This window comes from Bos grunniens, chromosome 16 (genome assembly GCF_055505025.1).
Source record: "Bos grunniens cultivar Pamir isolate PY7600 chromosome 16, Bosgru_T2T1.0, whole genome shotgun sequence".
NCBI lineage: Eukaryota > Metazoa > Chordata > Mammalia > Artiodactyla > Bovidae > Bos > Bos grunniens.
The window spans coordinates 30,456,473-30,471,852 of record NC_141180.1 but is presented as its reverse complement, the minus strand read 5'-3'; the positions used below and the strand labels follow the sequence as shown (position 1 = coordinate 30,471,852).

At 55.9% G+C, this 15,380-nt stretch overlaps 1 protein-coding gene across 5 annotated transcripts in view; it reads right to left on the bottom strand.

Moving 5' to 3' along the window:
• The window catches only part of PRKCZ (protein kinase C zeta), a 100,040-nt gene that overhangs the window by 19,693 nt on the left and 64,967 nt on the right, over nt 1–15,380 (bottom strand). For all 5 annotated transcript variants that reach the window (XM_086344137.1, XM_086344138.1, XM_086344141.1 and 2 more), the window contains 3 exons: nt 7,099–7,184; nt 1,223–1,354; nt 564–645 (listed from right to left, as the gene is read on the bottom strand). In XM_086344137.1, coding sequence (XP_086200263.1) covers nt 564–645; nt 1,223–1,354; nt 7,099–7,184 — 300 coding nt within the window. The remainder of the gene's footprint in view (nt 1–563; nt 646–1,222; nt 1,355–7,098; nt 7,185–15,380) is intronic.

Here is a 15,380-nt window from a genome sequence, read left to right as displayed (position 1 = left end):
GGACAGGTGGGACAGGTGCGTGGGAGTCTCCTTTACATAAGGTGCTGTACTGCTTTGTGCTCTGTGGCCTCACATCACCCCTGGGGAAGGAACAAGTGTTTATCGAGTGAGGCCTAGGCTCTCGTACACCCTTGTGACTATGCACAGAACTGCAGAAGCTCAGAGCAGGGCCATCGGTCAAAATGGAATCAAAATTGCTCTCTGAATGCTTCTTAGCATTAAAAAAAAAAAAAAAATTCTGTACAACCAAAAAAAACAAACCTACTGAAACCCAAGAACTATGCAATACTGGGCATGGCAGACCTTTCCAGAGACGAGTATCTGTGGTGGCCACTGCATTAGAGCCTCATAGAACTCCCGAGGTTGGAACAGAGGGAACCCCAGCCCCAACCCCGACTCCCATGGGCAGCAGCACAGAAATGTGGGCGCCCAGGGCAGGCCAGCCTGCCCACTCCTGCTCTGGAGAGGCCGCCCCAGCCCTGCAGCGAGCGGCCATGCTCACAGGCTCTGTGGGAGACAGGAGGATCTAGAAAGGGTTCTGGGGGTGGGAGCAGCAGCCCTACTTCCATCGCTCTCCTCGGAGGGAAGGTCCACGTCGTCGCTCTTGTCGTCCACTGCAGGCTCCTGGGAAGGCATGACGGAATCCTGCAGAGACACAGGCCGAGTGACCAGGCAGTACCACACGGGGCTTCTGGAGACACTGCATGACCGGGACTCACCTGTCACATACACTGTGACGTCACAACACACGTCATTCACCTGTTACAGCATCGCCCTGAACATGGCAAGATGAGTACTGAAATTACCTGCGTTTCCACAGGCGGAGGTGGCCGCTTAGCCCTCAGGCTCCACTCTTCTAGCAGGCGCTTATAAAATGTGTCTTTTCACATAGTAACACTTAGTCCTGTCAGCCCTGCCCTCATCACACGGCGGCCGCAGTCAGGCCCTGGCTCCAGGTTCCATGGCTGACATCACAATTGAGGCAGCTCCCTACTGGTGGACCCTGGGGCCCCAGTAATGCTGGGGGACTCCTGGGGCTTGAGAACAGGCCCCGACCCAACTGCTGACCCAGGCCGTCACTCTGCAGCCCCTATGTCACCCCCTCTTCTCGTCTTGTGGGTAGCAGGGATGGGGTTAGCATCCCAGCTGGGCAGGGGGAGGCCGAGGGTCCCCAGGGGCAGCAGTGTGGACTGCACCCCAGCCGGCCGAGGTGTCTACTCACCATATGCCTGCTGCAGGTCAGTGGGACGAGCACGTAGCAGCGCTTATGAACCAGCAGTTTGCAGTGGATGCACCTGTAGCCCTGCCTCGCGAGGCCCCATATCCTCTCGCTGCACTGGCCGCAGTATGCTCTCTGCGTGGACAAGAATAGGCACCGTCAGCCAGGCCCGGTGGCCCCGTGGTTCCCCCACACCAAGGGGACACGCTGCCCTGTAACAACACGCAGCCGGGCCTGTGCCCCCATGGTCCCTCCACACTGAGGGGACATGCAGCCAGGCCAGAAAGAGGCCTCTTCATACCTGGTACCAGGCCCCACCCAGGCCTAGTAGCCCTGACTCAGGTCCGTCCCAAGGTTGGGGGAACCAAGGCCCCGAGGGGCTGGGGCTATGCTCCCATAGGACCTTGTGGGCAGATAACGAGACCTCTCCGTGGGCAGGGCCTCCTTGCCTGCAGGACCTGCAGCGGGGTTGCAAATCCAGCCTGGCTGTGCTCAGAACAGCCGAGGGGCCCCGCCTGAGTGAAGTGACCCAGGTGAGAAGGTCATGGGGGAGCCTGACCACTGCATGACCCTCGTCCAAACCCACATGACCCCTGCATGACGAACACAGAGGCGACCATGCCTAGCAACTGAATGCATCTGGATTCTGAACCACTCTAGGGCTCCATGCGATTCAGTTCAGTTCAGTTGTTCAGTTGTGTCCAATTCTTTGCGACCCCATGGGCTGTAGCATCCCAGGCTTCCCTGTCCATCACCAACTCCTGGAGCTTGCTCAAATTCATGTCCATTGAATCAGTGATGCCATCCAACTATCTCATCCTCTGTCATCCCCTTCTTCTCCTGCCTTCAATCTTGCCCAGCATCAGGATCTTTTCCAATGAGTCAGTTCTTTGCATCAGGTGGCCAAGGTATTGGAGTATCAGCATCAGTCCTTCCAATGAATATTCAGGAAATCCTAAAGGATTTCCTTTAGGATTGACTGGTTGGATCTCCTTGCTGTCCAAGGGACTCTCAAGAGTCTTTACCACCACAGTGCCTTTGAGTGTCTGAGTGTCTCCTGCAGAGTACAGGTCAGCAGTGGCCTGCGGCAGGGGCAGGGACTCTGGGTGCAGCAGACCTGGGTGTGGTATAAGCCCTCTTGGAGGAGGTCGCCATTAACCCCGCCACAGCGCCGTCAGAACTTACATAGGACTGGGGAAACAGACTCTTGGAGGGCACAAACAAAACCTTGTGCACTCCAGGACCCAGGAGAAAGGAGCAGTGACCCCACAAGAGACTGACCCAGACTTGCCTGCGAGTGTCCCTTCTAGTACTACTCCACCCTTGTATTTTTCTCAGCATTTTAAAAAGACTTTAAATGGTCAATCTTTGTTCCTCTTGGTTATAAAGGCTTGAGATTCATGATCATGATTGGCTCGTTTGGTGAGAATTTTGTAACTTTTGGAAGTCATAAAACGCAAAGATGAGTGTGTCCAGCAGTGGGGTCACCTGCCTACCACTTGGAGCCCAAGTCGTCTCCTTGGTTACACGGTGTCCGTACATTGGCAGGCTCCCGCTTACTTCTGTTGCAGCCATATCCCATTTACATGTTTTAGCCTCTTTTGTTACATTTAACAAATTTCTTTCCTTCAAGAAAGTTTCAAATTACTCCTGGAGAACAGAAAGGATGCACTGTACCGGCGCTGACCAGAGTGAATCTTCCCCAAGAGTGGGCCAAGGGTGCAGGACCAGCTACTGGCAGCCAGTGGGCACAAGGAGCTCATTTCCCCCCAGGAAGGAGCCTCTCCCCCACACAGAGCACACACATCTCAGTCACAGCCACATGGCCAGCACCTGGGATGGTGCCCAGCACACAGTGGGAGCCCAGTAAAGCTCTGCTGAAGACAAGTCCATGCATGCACACACACACATGCACACACACCACTGCTCACAACTTCAGGAAAAGAAGCATGTACCCAAGTCCCCCACGCTGCTGGAGTTGTCCCGACCCAAGGAGGCAACCACAGGTGATGGGGCTCCCTCTGGGCATGGCCCAAGAGACAGTGATGGCTGCGAAGGCCAGATGCGAGGCCAGCCACAGGGTCACCCCTCCTGAGAGCTCTGACTCTGGCCAGTCCAGTTTAATACTGGCACTGGCGCCTCCACCCAGAAGGGTGACTGCTCATGAGCAAATCCAGGATTCAAGGAGGGAGTGTCAAGCCCGAGACTGCTCTCACCCCTGTTTCCAGCCCGTCAGCATTCATGGAACCATTAAAAAAAGTCACGTCTTTGGGACTTCCCTGGCAGTCTAAGAATCTATCTTGCAGTGCAGCGGACGCAGGTTCAATCCCTGGTCAGGGAACCAAGATCCCGTAAGCTGTGTGGAATAGCCAAAAAGGAGTAGTAATAATAAATAAAAATAAGTATAAAACATAAAAAAATAATTGACTAATTAAATCATAAAAATAATAACAAAAATGAAGCTTCATCTCTCAGAAAATCATGTGAATTAACAGACTAATGGGTGAAAGTATTTTTCAGTCTGTCTCACGTGCTGCTCGGCTGGCCCCCTGCTCATGTTTTCAGTCATCAACCTCTGGGGCTGCTCTTACGTGGTCACATTGACTGCAGAGTTGTGCAGTTGCAACAGAGACTGCATGGCCCACAAAGCCTGAAACATTTACTCTCTGGCCCTTTGCAGGGGAGGTTTCCTCAGTTCGAAAAGCCCAGGAGAAATCCTCGACCAGCACAGCCAGCCCTGCTGGTGTCTTTACCCGGGTCTCCCCGCCCGCCTCTCACTCCATACTGTCCCTCCCCGCAGGACTCTCTCCTCATAATAAAAGCTGCAGTTCCTGAACCGTCTACCCAGCCAGTCCTGCAGCACAGGCGGCCCATGTGCCATTAGCAGACGCCCCTCCAGTTGTCCCAGGATGGGAAGAAGGCATCTACAGTGCCGAGGCTCAAACCCCTGCACTGGGGGGTTAAAGGCAGGGTTTCTCAGCACAGGGAGGGTGACAGTGATGTGGCCACTCCTCTAGGATGGACTCACTGCAGGGACAGCAGGACAGGGCACCTTAGAGCCACTGAGCTTTTCCCCAACTGCTTTCCAGAAAGCAGGGGTCTGGGTCTGCACCCCCAGAAGTACGAGGACTGTCACTGCATAAACAGCAGCCCGGGGCACTGGCAGGTCTGAATGTCCTGCGTTTCTCTGGTCACCAACAAGGTCAGGGTGCCTGCATTCATGTGCAGTGACCACTCTTGTTCTAACTGACCACTCACACCCTTGCCCAACTTCTGACTTGGGCATTTAGCAAAAGGCCAGAACTCTTTGGTACTAAACACATTTACTGTCTTGATCTCTTATTCCAGGTTCCGCTACAAACATCTTCCCTGTGTGTGTTTCGTGTTCAACGTTTGCGGGCTGCAGATGCCTGGCAAGCGATTATGGCTGAATCTGAAGACCACTCCCCCCGTTCCCCTCTGCCAGGTTTCTCTTGAGACCTGCAGCGCTTCTAGGTTTTGATTCTATTTTTCTGTGTGTGTGTGGCACTGCCAGGCTTGTGGGATCTCAGTTCTGAACCAGGCCACGCCAGTGAACACCTTCCCTGATGATCTGCCCCGACTCACTCTGCTGTGAACCCAGCCCTGGACAGCCCCTCCCTGCTGACTCACACTCAACCAGTATCTCCCTGGGATGGACTGGATGACCCTCCACCCTTACAGGAGACACTCACGCCCTGGGTCCCAGGCCAGGTTCTGATCGCCAGTTCTGTCCCAGAGACTGGGGGTCCCCATTGGCCCCTCGTGCTCCCTGTTCTGGGGTGGATGCTGCACCCCCCTCTTCTCTCTGCAAGTCCCTGGCTGAGCCTCTCTCTCTGCTCGAGATCACTTGTGTCCAGTGAAGGGAGCTCCGCCCTGGGAAGCTGACAGCCCTTGCTTTCGTCCTTAGGTCACCAGCAAAGATGGAGAGACGTGACCTCCTTCGTTGGCTCGTCCTTGTGAGCCCTGTTGACCCCACAGAGCCAGGTGTGCAGCTCCTGAGACATGTGGAGTGACTGCCCAGCGAACACAGGTGGATGGTATGGCCTCCAGATGTGGAGTCTGGGGACCCCAGGTGGGAAACCAGCCTGGGGATGAACAGCGACACGCCCACTTCCCCACCTGTGACGAGCCAGCTCCCGAAAGGCTGGGGGTATCAGGGTTGGCTCCCCCCTTGGCCTCCTGGTGTTTGTTAGAAGCTTGTCGGTGCTTGGGGGAGAGCAGATGGGAGAGGACTAGAGTGGCCACCCTCACCCCAAATTCCTGCTCTTCCTTGGAGAGGAAAAGCCTTGCCCACAATTTTGGGGAGGGGGTGTGGCAGGAGGAGTGCCAGGCTCTGCACCTGACGAATAGAGAAATGAGTTTTCCTCCTAGAACCTGTAGGCAGGAGAGGCCAGGCCCCTCTGAGCAGTCTTGCCAAGTGGGTGGGCTTCATCGTGGGCCAGTGAGCCACTTTGTCAAGAAGGGCGTGAGTGGTTCCCTGAGGTCCTTCAGGGCGGCCTGGCCCATCTGCCTGAGACCATCTATGGCCAGAACCTAACTGGTGCCCAAAGGCACAGGAGAGAAGCTGTCTGACCACAGGCTGGTCAGTCATCTGTTTCTTAACATGGGAGGGCAGGCAGTGGTACCTCGTGTCATCGGGGCTGGAAGTTTCGATTTCTCCAGGTTTCATCTTGTCTGTCTGGGTGCTTCACCGCAGTCTCACGTCCACACCCATCGGGTGGCCCGTCATCCCTGCAGCCCCCGCCCTCTGTCCACGCTCAGTGATGCCCAGCCTTCCCACGTTATCCGACACCCCAAGGACCTCGTGTCCTCTTGTCATTGTTGGAGGAACCAGGGCCCCCTCCTTCCCGACAGACACGCTTCATTCCTCGCTCACTCCTGACACAGCCCCGGGGCCCCTTGGCTGACTTCCCTCCAGTCGTTCATCACAGTGAACGGCACCCGCCACGCTGTGTGTGCCTACTCGTGCCAGGTGCAGGGGCCAGCCTCCAGGTCAGGGTGCCAGCACACGCGGGGCCCTAGGTCAGCAGGTGCTCGGCTGCTGTATGGGACTCAGTGGTGTCCCTCAAATTCATGTCCACCCATAAATGAGGTCAGATTGGGTCCTTGTCATGATGGGCATCCCGGAGGTGAGGAGTCGGGGGTGGGGGTGGGGTGCAGAGACAGGAGGTGGCAGAGGCAGGAGGGCTGTGCTCCCAGCCCAGGGCCTCCGAGGATGCCAGTGACCCTAGAAGCTACACAGAGGCAGGAGGGACTCTCCCTGAGAGCAGCTGGGCCCTAAGAGCAGTCCTCGTTTTGGACTTCAAACACCAGACCAACCTGCTAAGCGCCTAGCCTGGGGCGCTCTGTGTGGGGAGCCCTGAGGCAGGCGGTCTTCAGCCACAGGGCCTCTGCAGGCACCTCCCTTTCCACGTGGCAACAGGACAATGACCACGTGAGCCCCGTGGTCTCTACAGGACACAGGGCAGCGTGAGGAGAAATACCATACGTGTAGCTATAAAGCCTTTGGAGTGAGCTGGGCAGTGGGGCCAGGGGCTGGAGGGCCGTTATCAGGCCTTGGGCTTCACAGGACACCCTTGAGACCAGCAGGGGACACTGTGTGGTAACACATGCATCCTGGTTACAGGACAAATCCAGGGTCCCTTCTGAATGTCTATGGAGTCCCAGTGCCAGGACTGGGGTCATGTGATGGGACACGGTACCTGGAAGGGGGTCATGTGACAGGGACACACAGGTCACATTTGTCAGAAAAGACCTGAGCTGGCGCCTTGCCGGCTCAGGGAGCTCATGAAGGGCTTGTGGCCATCCAGGGCTGAGTGTGGAGCAGAGCCCAGCATCTCCCCCTGGGGGGGACTCACCCTGTTAAAGCGCTTGGCCTGGAAGAGGTGGCCGTTGGCGCGGTACAGCTTCCGCCATCTTCTGGCTCCACGGCGGTAGATGGATTCTGGAGAGAACATGAGAAGAGCGTAAAGAAATGGCCTTGGGGCTGCGAGCCCAGCTCTACCACACGGTGGGTGGTGGGGACAGGCCGCCAGTCCAGGCGGCCCGGGGCGGTGGCCGAGGAGCTGAGACGCCAGCACCCTCGCAGCTGTTCCACACCGCCGGGTGGGGAGATGGTGCCCCGGACGACCCACAAGGACGGCCGTCTGCAGGGGCTCAGGCTGTGAGGCCACTGGGGCCTGTGTGCCCCCATGGGCTTCCTGTCCACTCCCTTCCCTCCGGGCGTGAAAACCAGGTCCCGTTCCACATGGGGACTGGCTCCATGGGAGCCAAGGGTTCTCCAGACCTTTACATTCAATTGTCCAGGGAGGGACCCTGGCCGCTGGGAAGTCCACGGTCAGCCCAAGGCAGGCGTCCAGCCAGCACCGCCCCCCTCCCCCAGCTCCCCTTTAAGAACAAACCTAGGGGCAGAAACAAAGCAAAACCAACCGCACACTTATGCTGAGTTGAAAGTCACCAAAAACATCACATTCCCAACCTGCACCAGACTTGTGTGGAAGCAGCGGCTCATGAAACACGCTGAGGTACACGTATGACCAGGACGGGCGGTTTCATTCCTCCTCAAAAACATTTCCAACTTTGCTCCTTCCCAACGCTTTGAAAGTATGTGAAAACAAAATACTTGGGCTACAACGGGAAGCTTTGTGCTTTTACAGAGGTCTGTAGTGAAGGCGACTTTCATGAGAGTCAGGGAGCTGCCAGGAACATACAGAAGTGGAAACTGTAACGGAGTGTTTTTAAAACAAGCAAATGACCAGCTCTGGCTGGAACCTGTGAAACCTGGTCACAGTGACTGCAAAACCGGCTCCCCTCCCATCAACTGAGGGGTGAAGGGGGAAGCCAAGACGCCAACGCACAAACAGAACGGGGCTCCCCCGCCTATCTTGCCCTGGGCTCCAGGGGTTCCTGCTGATGCCCCAGGGTCCCTGCCTGATCACAGGGCATAGCCCTCCCAGCCAGATCTGGGGGAAGTCTGGCCCCCAGCAGGTCCCTGCCGACATCCACAGGGCTGACTGCCCTGTGTGTGGCGTTCACAACCCCCAGCCGTCCCTGCACGCGGCGGGGTGAGGCACCGAGTGACAGACCCCGAGACACAGAGGGAGCCGGGTTGTCAGGCAGGGACGCGGTGGCACAAGGCTCTGGCCCTTCCAGTGTTCAACACACACACAGCACGAAAGCCTGAAAATGCACCCACAGGACGCCCTTCACATTTCAGTAAAGCCACCCGAAATAAGGAACTCAAAGATGTCTAGCAGCCCCCAGCAGACCAGAAAGCTAGGCTAGGGGACAGAACAGAGCCCTTCGGGACTCCTATGTGTTGAGCAGGGCCGAGGGAACATGGGCGATGTCTTGTTGTCCACAGTGAGAGAAGCCGGGATCCCCGCTGTTGTGGAAGCTCTGACCACCCCCCTCAGCCCCTCTCCACTGCCCCATGTATGGCTGTATTCGGAGGCGGGGCCCCTGGGGAGGTCACTGAGTTCAGCGGTCATGCGTGGGGCCCCCTGATGGGGTCAGTACACTCATAAGAAGAGGAGGAGACACCTGACCTCTGTCTCCACTGCATGGGGACCCAGCCGGGGCAGTGTCTGTAAGCCATGAAGAGGGTGCTCATCAGACCCCGACCCTGCCGGCACCCGGAGCTCAGCCGTCCACCCCCAGACCCTGAGAAGTGAGGTCCTGTAGTCTCTGCTGCATACGGTGTATTGTGACAGTGACTCGAGCAGACCAGACGCCTGCCTCACTCCACACACAAATCATCCCCTCAGTATGTAGGGACTGAGGGACTTCCCTGGTGGTCCAGTGGCTAAGACTCTGTGCTCCCAATGCAAGGGCTCAAGTTCGATTCCTGGTCAGGGGACTAGATCCCACATGCCACAACCAAGACCTGGTGCCACCACACAAATACACTCATCTAAAAAGACAAGGACTGAAACTAAGGGGCAAAATGACAAGTCTTAGAAGGAAACCTGACGATCTTAATCGGAGGTGGAGAAAAACCCTGAAAACAAAAGGAGGAAAGGACACACGTTCACCCTAAGGCAACACGAGGCCAGACAAACCCCCGTCTCATTATCAGCTGTGCCACATGGGCTAATGATTCAGGATACAGGAGGCATGCCCACAAGTCAATGAGGGAAAACAGAAACGGAAACAGAAGATGAGTCTCCTGCAACGCCAAATACTGTCAAGGATCAGAGTAACCGAAGTCGCCTGTCCTTCTGGGGGAGCTCAACCACGGCCAGAATCAATGGTCGAGGGCATGTGTGCTTCCCCGGGACGCAGCAGTCACACTGCTCCTAGGTCAGCGCCTGACAGGCCTCACATGTGGGCTCACGGCCACCGGAGGATGTCTGCAGCCACCCAGGTCCAAGAGGACAGGTGACCTGGGGCATGGCTGTCTGGGAGGACCCTCAGTCAAAACCCAGCTTGAGCCACCCTCGGCCACACAAATGCATCTTCCAAAATCAAATCAAATCAAAAAATCAGTACAAAATCACAGGGGCTTCCCTAGCGGCTAAATGGTAAAGAATCTGCCTGCCAATGCAGGAGACATGGGTTTGATACCTGATCCAAGAAGATCCCATGTGCCGTGGAGCAGCTAAGCCTGTACACTACAACTACTGAGCCTTGCTCTAGAGCCCAGGAGCCACAGTGAAGCCCGAGTGTCCCAGAGCCTGTGTGCCACAGGAGAAGCCACTGCAGTGAGAAGCCTGTGCACCACTAGAGAGGAGACCCCGCTCACCACCATCAGAGAAAAGCCTGTGCAGCAACAAAGACCAGCACAGCCAAAGATAAACGAACAAATAAAAAAATTTTAAGTTATAAAATGGCAGACTGACGTATATGAAATGGGCTCTGTAAAATGACGCCTGTTATCAAACTAAAATGGCTTGCCCAGTGGCTCAGAGAGTAAAGAATCTGCACACAATGCAGGAGACCTGGTTTCAACCCCTGGATTGGGAAGATCCTATGGAGAAGGGAATGGCAACCCACTCCAGTATTCTTGCCTGGAGAATTCCATGGACAGAGGAGCCTGGAGGTCTACAGTCCACAGAGTCAAATTAAAAACCAAGAAAATGGACAGTGTGATGTTTCAGGATGCATGTTCATAAAGGGAAATCATCCTAGTAAGTAGACTGGGACAGTGCGTCAGTGCTGGGCAGGCTGGCTGCTGAGGGCGTGCATATCCACTCCACTGTATGTTTCATAACATGCGTGATTCCCATGTTCTTGGGGTGCCTCAAAGGCTGCAGTAAACAATATACAATAGGAACTGTAAAAACACAGCGAGGGGCCAGAGGTGGCAACAACATGGTCATAAATGAATCTCAGATCTTAGTAGAAACACTGAGCTCTGTCTCTGCACAGAGGCTCCAGCTGCTGCTGTGAGCCCACTGCAGGAACCATGTCCATGCCGCTGCTGCTTGTGCCCTGACCAGTGGGGAGCAGTGCCTGCAGACACACGCTCCATACCATGGGAGGACACTGGCTAGAGGGGTGGGCTCAGAGAGCCACAGGACAGATGCAACACGGCTCCCAGATGGCAGAGGTTATAGGTGTGTAAGTTGAGGGAGAAGCAGAGAGGAAGTGCTGAGCAGACAGGAGGGAAGTGGCGTCCTCCAAGCTCCAGAAGACAACCAGCCCTCCTGGGGGAGGGGTCAGTGTATGTCCAGCACGTTGCAGGACAGACACATGTCGGACAGAGGTGTGACCATGCTGTTGTCTTTAGCGGGAGACTGAGTGTGGATTCAGGAGGCACCTCTTGGCAGTGGGGGGTGGGGATGTGGTGGTTCATTTCATGTGTCAGCTAGGTGGACCACAGTGCCCAGATCTGTGGTCAAAATATCTTGGATGTTTCTATGAGGGCGCTTCCAGATGAGATGAACATTTAAGTCAATGGCCTCAGAGTGGAGCAGATTGCCCCCCACGGGTGGGCTTCATGTGATCAGGTGATGGCTTTGTTCAGTCACTCAGCCATGTCTGACTCTTTGTGATCCCATGAACTGCAGCATGCCAGGCTTTCCTGTCCCTCACTATCTCTTGGCGTTTGCTCAGATTCATGTCTATTGAGTTGGTGATGCCATCCAACCGTCTCATCCTCTGTCATGGTGACACCCTGAACAGACCCAAAGGCCACCTTCCCCCAGCGAGAGGGATACTGTGGCAGACAGCTTTGGACCTGGACCATGGCAGCAGCTCCTCCCACATCTCCAACCTGCAGGCCTGACTTGCGGCCTCCATGACCCTGTGAGCAGGATCCTTACAATAACGACTCTCCACATGTTCTGTCAGTTCTGCTTCTCTGGAGAACCTGACTCACATGGGCTCTCAGGTGTACCATCCATCACCCCCGTCCCTGGCAGGGATGGGGAGATGTCAGAGCCCCAGCAGTGCAGACCCTTGCCCCAATCCCAGCAGAGGCACAGGAGCCCCTGGTTGTCCAACCCACACCCACGTTGCCACCTGGAAAGCAGTGCCCTGTGGACTTATAAGGAACCATGAAGGACTGCAGGGAATCCCATACCTTTTTTTTGGGGGGGGTGGGGGGGACACTGCATGGCATGTGGGATCAAACCTGTGCCCCCTGCACTGGAAAGCAGTCTTAACCAATGGACTGCTAGGAAAGTCCCCATTTCACACTTACATTCTGGAGTGCGAAGTCAAGTGGGCCTTAAGAAGCAATGCTGTTAATAAAGCTAGTGGATGCGATGAAATTCCAGCAGAACTATTCAGATCCCTAAAGGATGATGCCATCAAGGTTTTGCATTCATTATGTGAGCAAATCTGGAAGACCCAGCAGTGGCCACAGGACTGGAAAAGGTCAATCCTCATCCCAATTCCCAAGAAGGGTAGTACTAAAGAATGTGTTAATCATCAGACAATTGCACTCATCTCCTGTGCTAGGAAGGTCATGCTTAAAATCTTGCATGCTAGGCTTCAGCATTATGCGAACCAAGAACTTCCAGATGTCCAGGCAGGGTTTCAAAAAGGAAGAGGACATAGAGATCAAATTGCCAACATTTGCTGGATTATAGAGAAAGCTAGGGAATTTTAGAAAAACATCTATCTGTTTCATCAACTATGCTAAAGCCTTTGACTGTGTGGATCACGACAAACTGTGGAAAGCTCTTAGAGAGACGGGAATACCAGACCATCTTACCTGTTTTCTGAGAAACCTGGATGTGGGTCAAGAAGCAACAGTTAGAACCCTGTATGGAACAACTGATTGGTTCAAGGTCAAGAAAGGAGTGTGACAGGGCTGTCTGCTGTCACCCTGTTTGTTTAACCTATACGCTGAGCACATGTGAGAAATGCCAGGCTGGGAGAAATATCAACAACCTCAGATATGCGGATGATACCACTCTAAGCTGAAGCTCCAATACTTTGGCCACTTGATGCAAAAAACTGACTCATCTGAAAAGGCCCTGATGCTGGGAAAGATTGAAGGAAGGAGGAGAAGGGGACAACAGAAGATGAGATGGTTGGATGGCATTACCGACTCGATGGACATGAGTTTGAGCAAGCTCTGAGAGTTGGTGATGGACAGGGAAGCCTGGCGTGCTGCAGTCCATGGGGTCGCAAAGAGTCGGACACGACTGAGTGACTGAACTGAACCAGTCTAATGGCAGAAAGCAAAGAACGGAAGCACATTCGGATCCCAACTCATCTCACACAACAGGCAACGGAGGCAGGCACACGCATGTGCAGAACACATGTCTGTGCAGATCCTGACTCACCCGACACAACAAGAAACGGAGAAGGGCACGTGTGCAGAGTGCTTCAAAGGGCCGGGCACACTGGGGATGACCTGCCCCTTCCCACCGCTCTGGCCGTGGGCCCTGCCTGTCCACCTTCCTGTGCAGCTGGTCTCAGTGGTAAGCAGTCCTGAAAACCAGCCAGGGGTGGGTGGGGGTAGCTGGCAAGACTTCCACAAGAAGAGGCACTGGTGGGCGACCCCAGCTGACCTCGCGGCTGCTCCACCCAGAGTCCTTGGGGATCAGGAGGCTCCACCTTAGTCACTGTGTCACGGCTGAGTTCAGAGTTGGAGCTGCTCAAAGCCACAGTCCACTTGGGAGCATCCAGTGGTCTCCGGGGTGCCTGCAATCTGAGTGCAGGGTGGGAACAACTGCAGTCCTCATGGTCCCTGGGCTCGGCCACTCTGGTATCTTCGCTCAGCCTCAGCGACACCCCCAGAGAAGCTCGCTGCTTGTCTTTGGAATTCTATAATTAGGGTGGCTGCAGGGAACTTTAATGAGCTCCGTTTCTATGGCAATCTAGCATCATGAGGGCTCTGACAAGGTGAAGAAACTACACTTTAAAAAGGGAGCTTAGAGCAACAGACCTCGAAACAAACCAGGCAGCCCCCAGATTGGGCGGGGCGGGGGGAGTGGTGCGTGAGGAGGTGCTGAATTTGCAGGGCAGGTCATGATGCTCTCGGAGGCTTCTCTGGCTTTTTGCTAGACATGGACCCACCGCCCAGGTGACTGGCCCAACCAGCACAGCCCCCAGTCCTGTAGCCTCAGAACTACAGCAGGAACGCACCTGCAGCAGGGCACCTGGGTCAGCAGAATGCGTCCCTGGCAGTTCTAGGTTGGTGACCAGCCCAAGGCAAGGCCAGGGAGCTGGGAGGTCCTCGCAGCCCTGGGGCTGGGCTGGGGTTGGGGTCCTTGGCAGAGCAGTGCTGTTTCCTCCAGGCCTGGCTTCCTGCAGGGGAGTCGTGTCCCCTGGGATCCAGGCCCCAGGAGGCAGGGCATTTACTCAGGTTGCCCTGTCCTCACCAACCACACGTTCCACCAAAACCCTCCTACTGCAGGCTGCACGTGACCATCTGAAAAAGAAGTCTGGGATTTAGGTGGGTTGCTGGCCTGAACTGGGGGACATGTCTGGAGCTGCTGTGGAACCTGGTGGCCGCATAGGCTGGGCATCCCTGAGGGACACAGTGAGACTGGACACAAGCCCCAGGAAGCCCATGGAGCCATACAGCTTGTGGGCCTTTCCCTAAGGGCTGGTATCACTTGACCGTGGCCACCCACTGCTAGGCACACCAAGTGACCTGTCTCAAGAGGGACCTGGCACTGCCCCTAGAGCCATACGACCCAGACCCATGTCCACCTGCAGCCCTGAAGGTCATGATGGGGGCAGGGCAGCAGTGAGCAGGACATGGCTGGGCTGACTAGGGGGGGCACCCCTCCAGGGTCCTCTCTCACATGGCTTCCTGCTTCTCACTCTGAACTGTGTCCTGCTGTCCTGAGAGGTGAGTGAAGGGGCCCAAGGCCAAAAACGCAGACTGGGAAGGGTTTCGGAGCTGCTATGGCAGGTAGCCAGCCACACAGGGATGGTGGCAGTTTGGTCCCCTCAGCAGGCTGGCTCCCACGAAGCCTGTCCCTCCTCACGTGGTCCTGACGCGGTTCCTAAGCCTTGACATTGCTGGTGGGGAGGTGATCTCATCTGGGTCTACCACAACCCAAGAAGGACAACCCTGGGATGTGACTGGCCCAGGGCCATCACGTAACCAAAACCACCCAATCAGGCTGCAGGCTCCGCCCCCCTCCCTGAGGCTGGCCACCCGGGCTGGCCAGAGGAGCAGGGACACGGGGCCTGGCATGGCTGGCTGCATGGATAAGGCAGGTCAGTCCCACAACAGCCATGGGAAGATAGAGTGACTGGGGCTGGGCTCAGCTGGACCCACCTCACGCCACCACCTCTGGACACATGCTGTGGGGACAACCTCCATCAGCTGTGGGCCCAGAGGTCTGTGGAGCACCTGCCAGCAGCGGGGCCAGCAGCACTGGGGGGGTGCACAACGGAAATTCCCCCAGGGAGCCTGGGACCAGACTGTGTCCTGTCTCCTGGGGCCTCACGTGCAATAGAGAGAAGAGGTACGGGGGCCCCACCCAATGCCACACCCTGTGTGCAGAGCAATGGGGCAGAGACATGTCCCCAGAGTTCACCTGCCTGACACTCTTCCCACCCGGTGGCCAAGATGGACATCTGAGTCGTGCCTGTGAGGACACAACAGCTGAAGGTCTGGACAGCAGAGTGGCTGTGTGGACAGCAGAGTGGCTGTGGGAGCCACGGAGCAGCCAAGTGTGGGGAGGGGAGGAGGGCAAGTTGGCCCTCGAGGCAGGAAGCCTTCAAG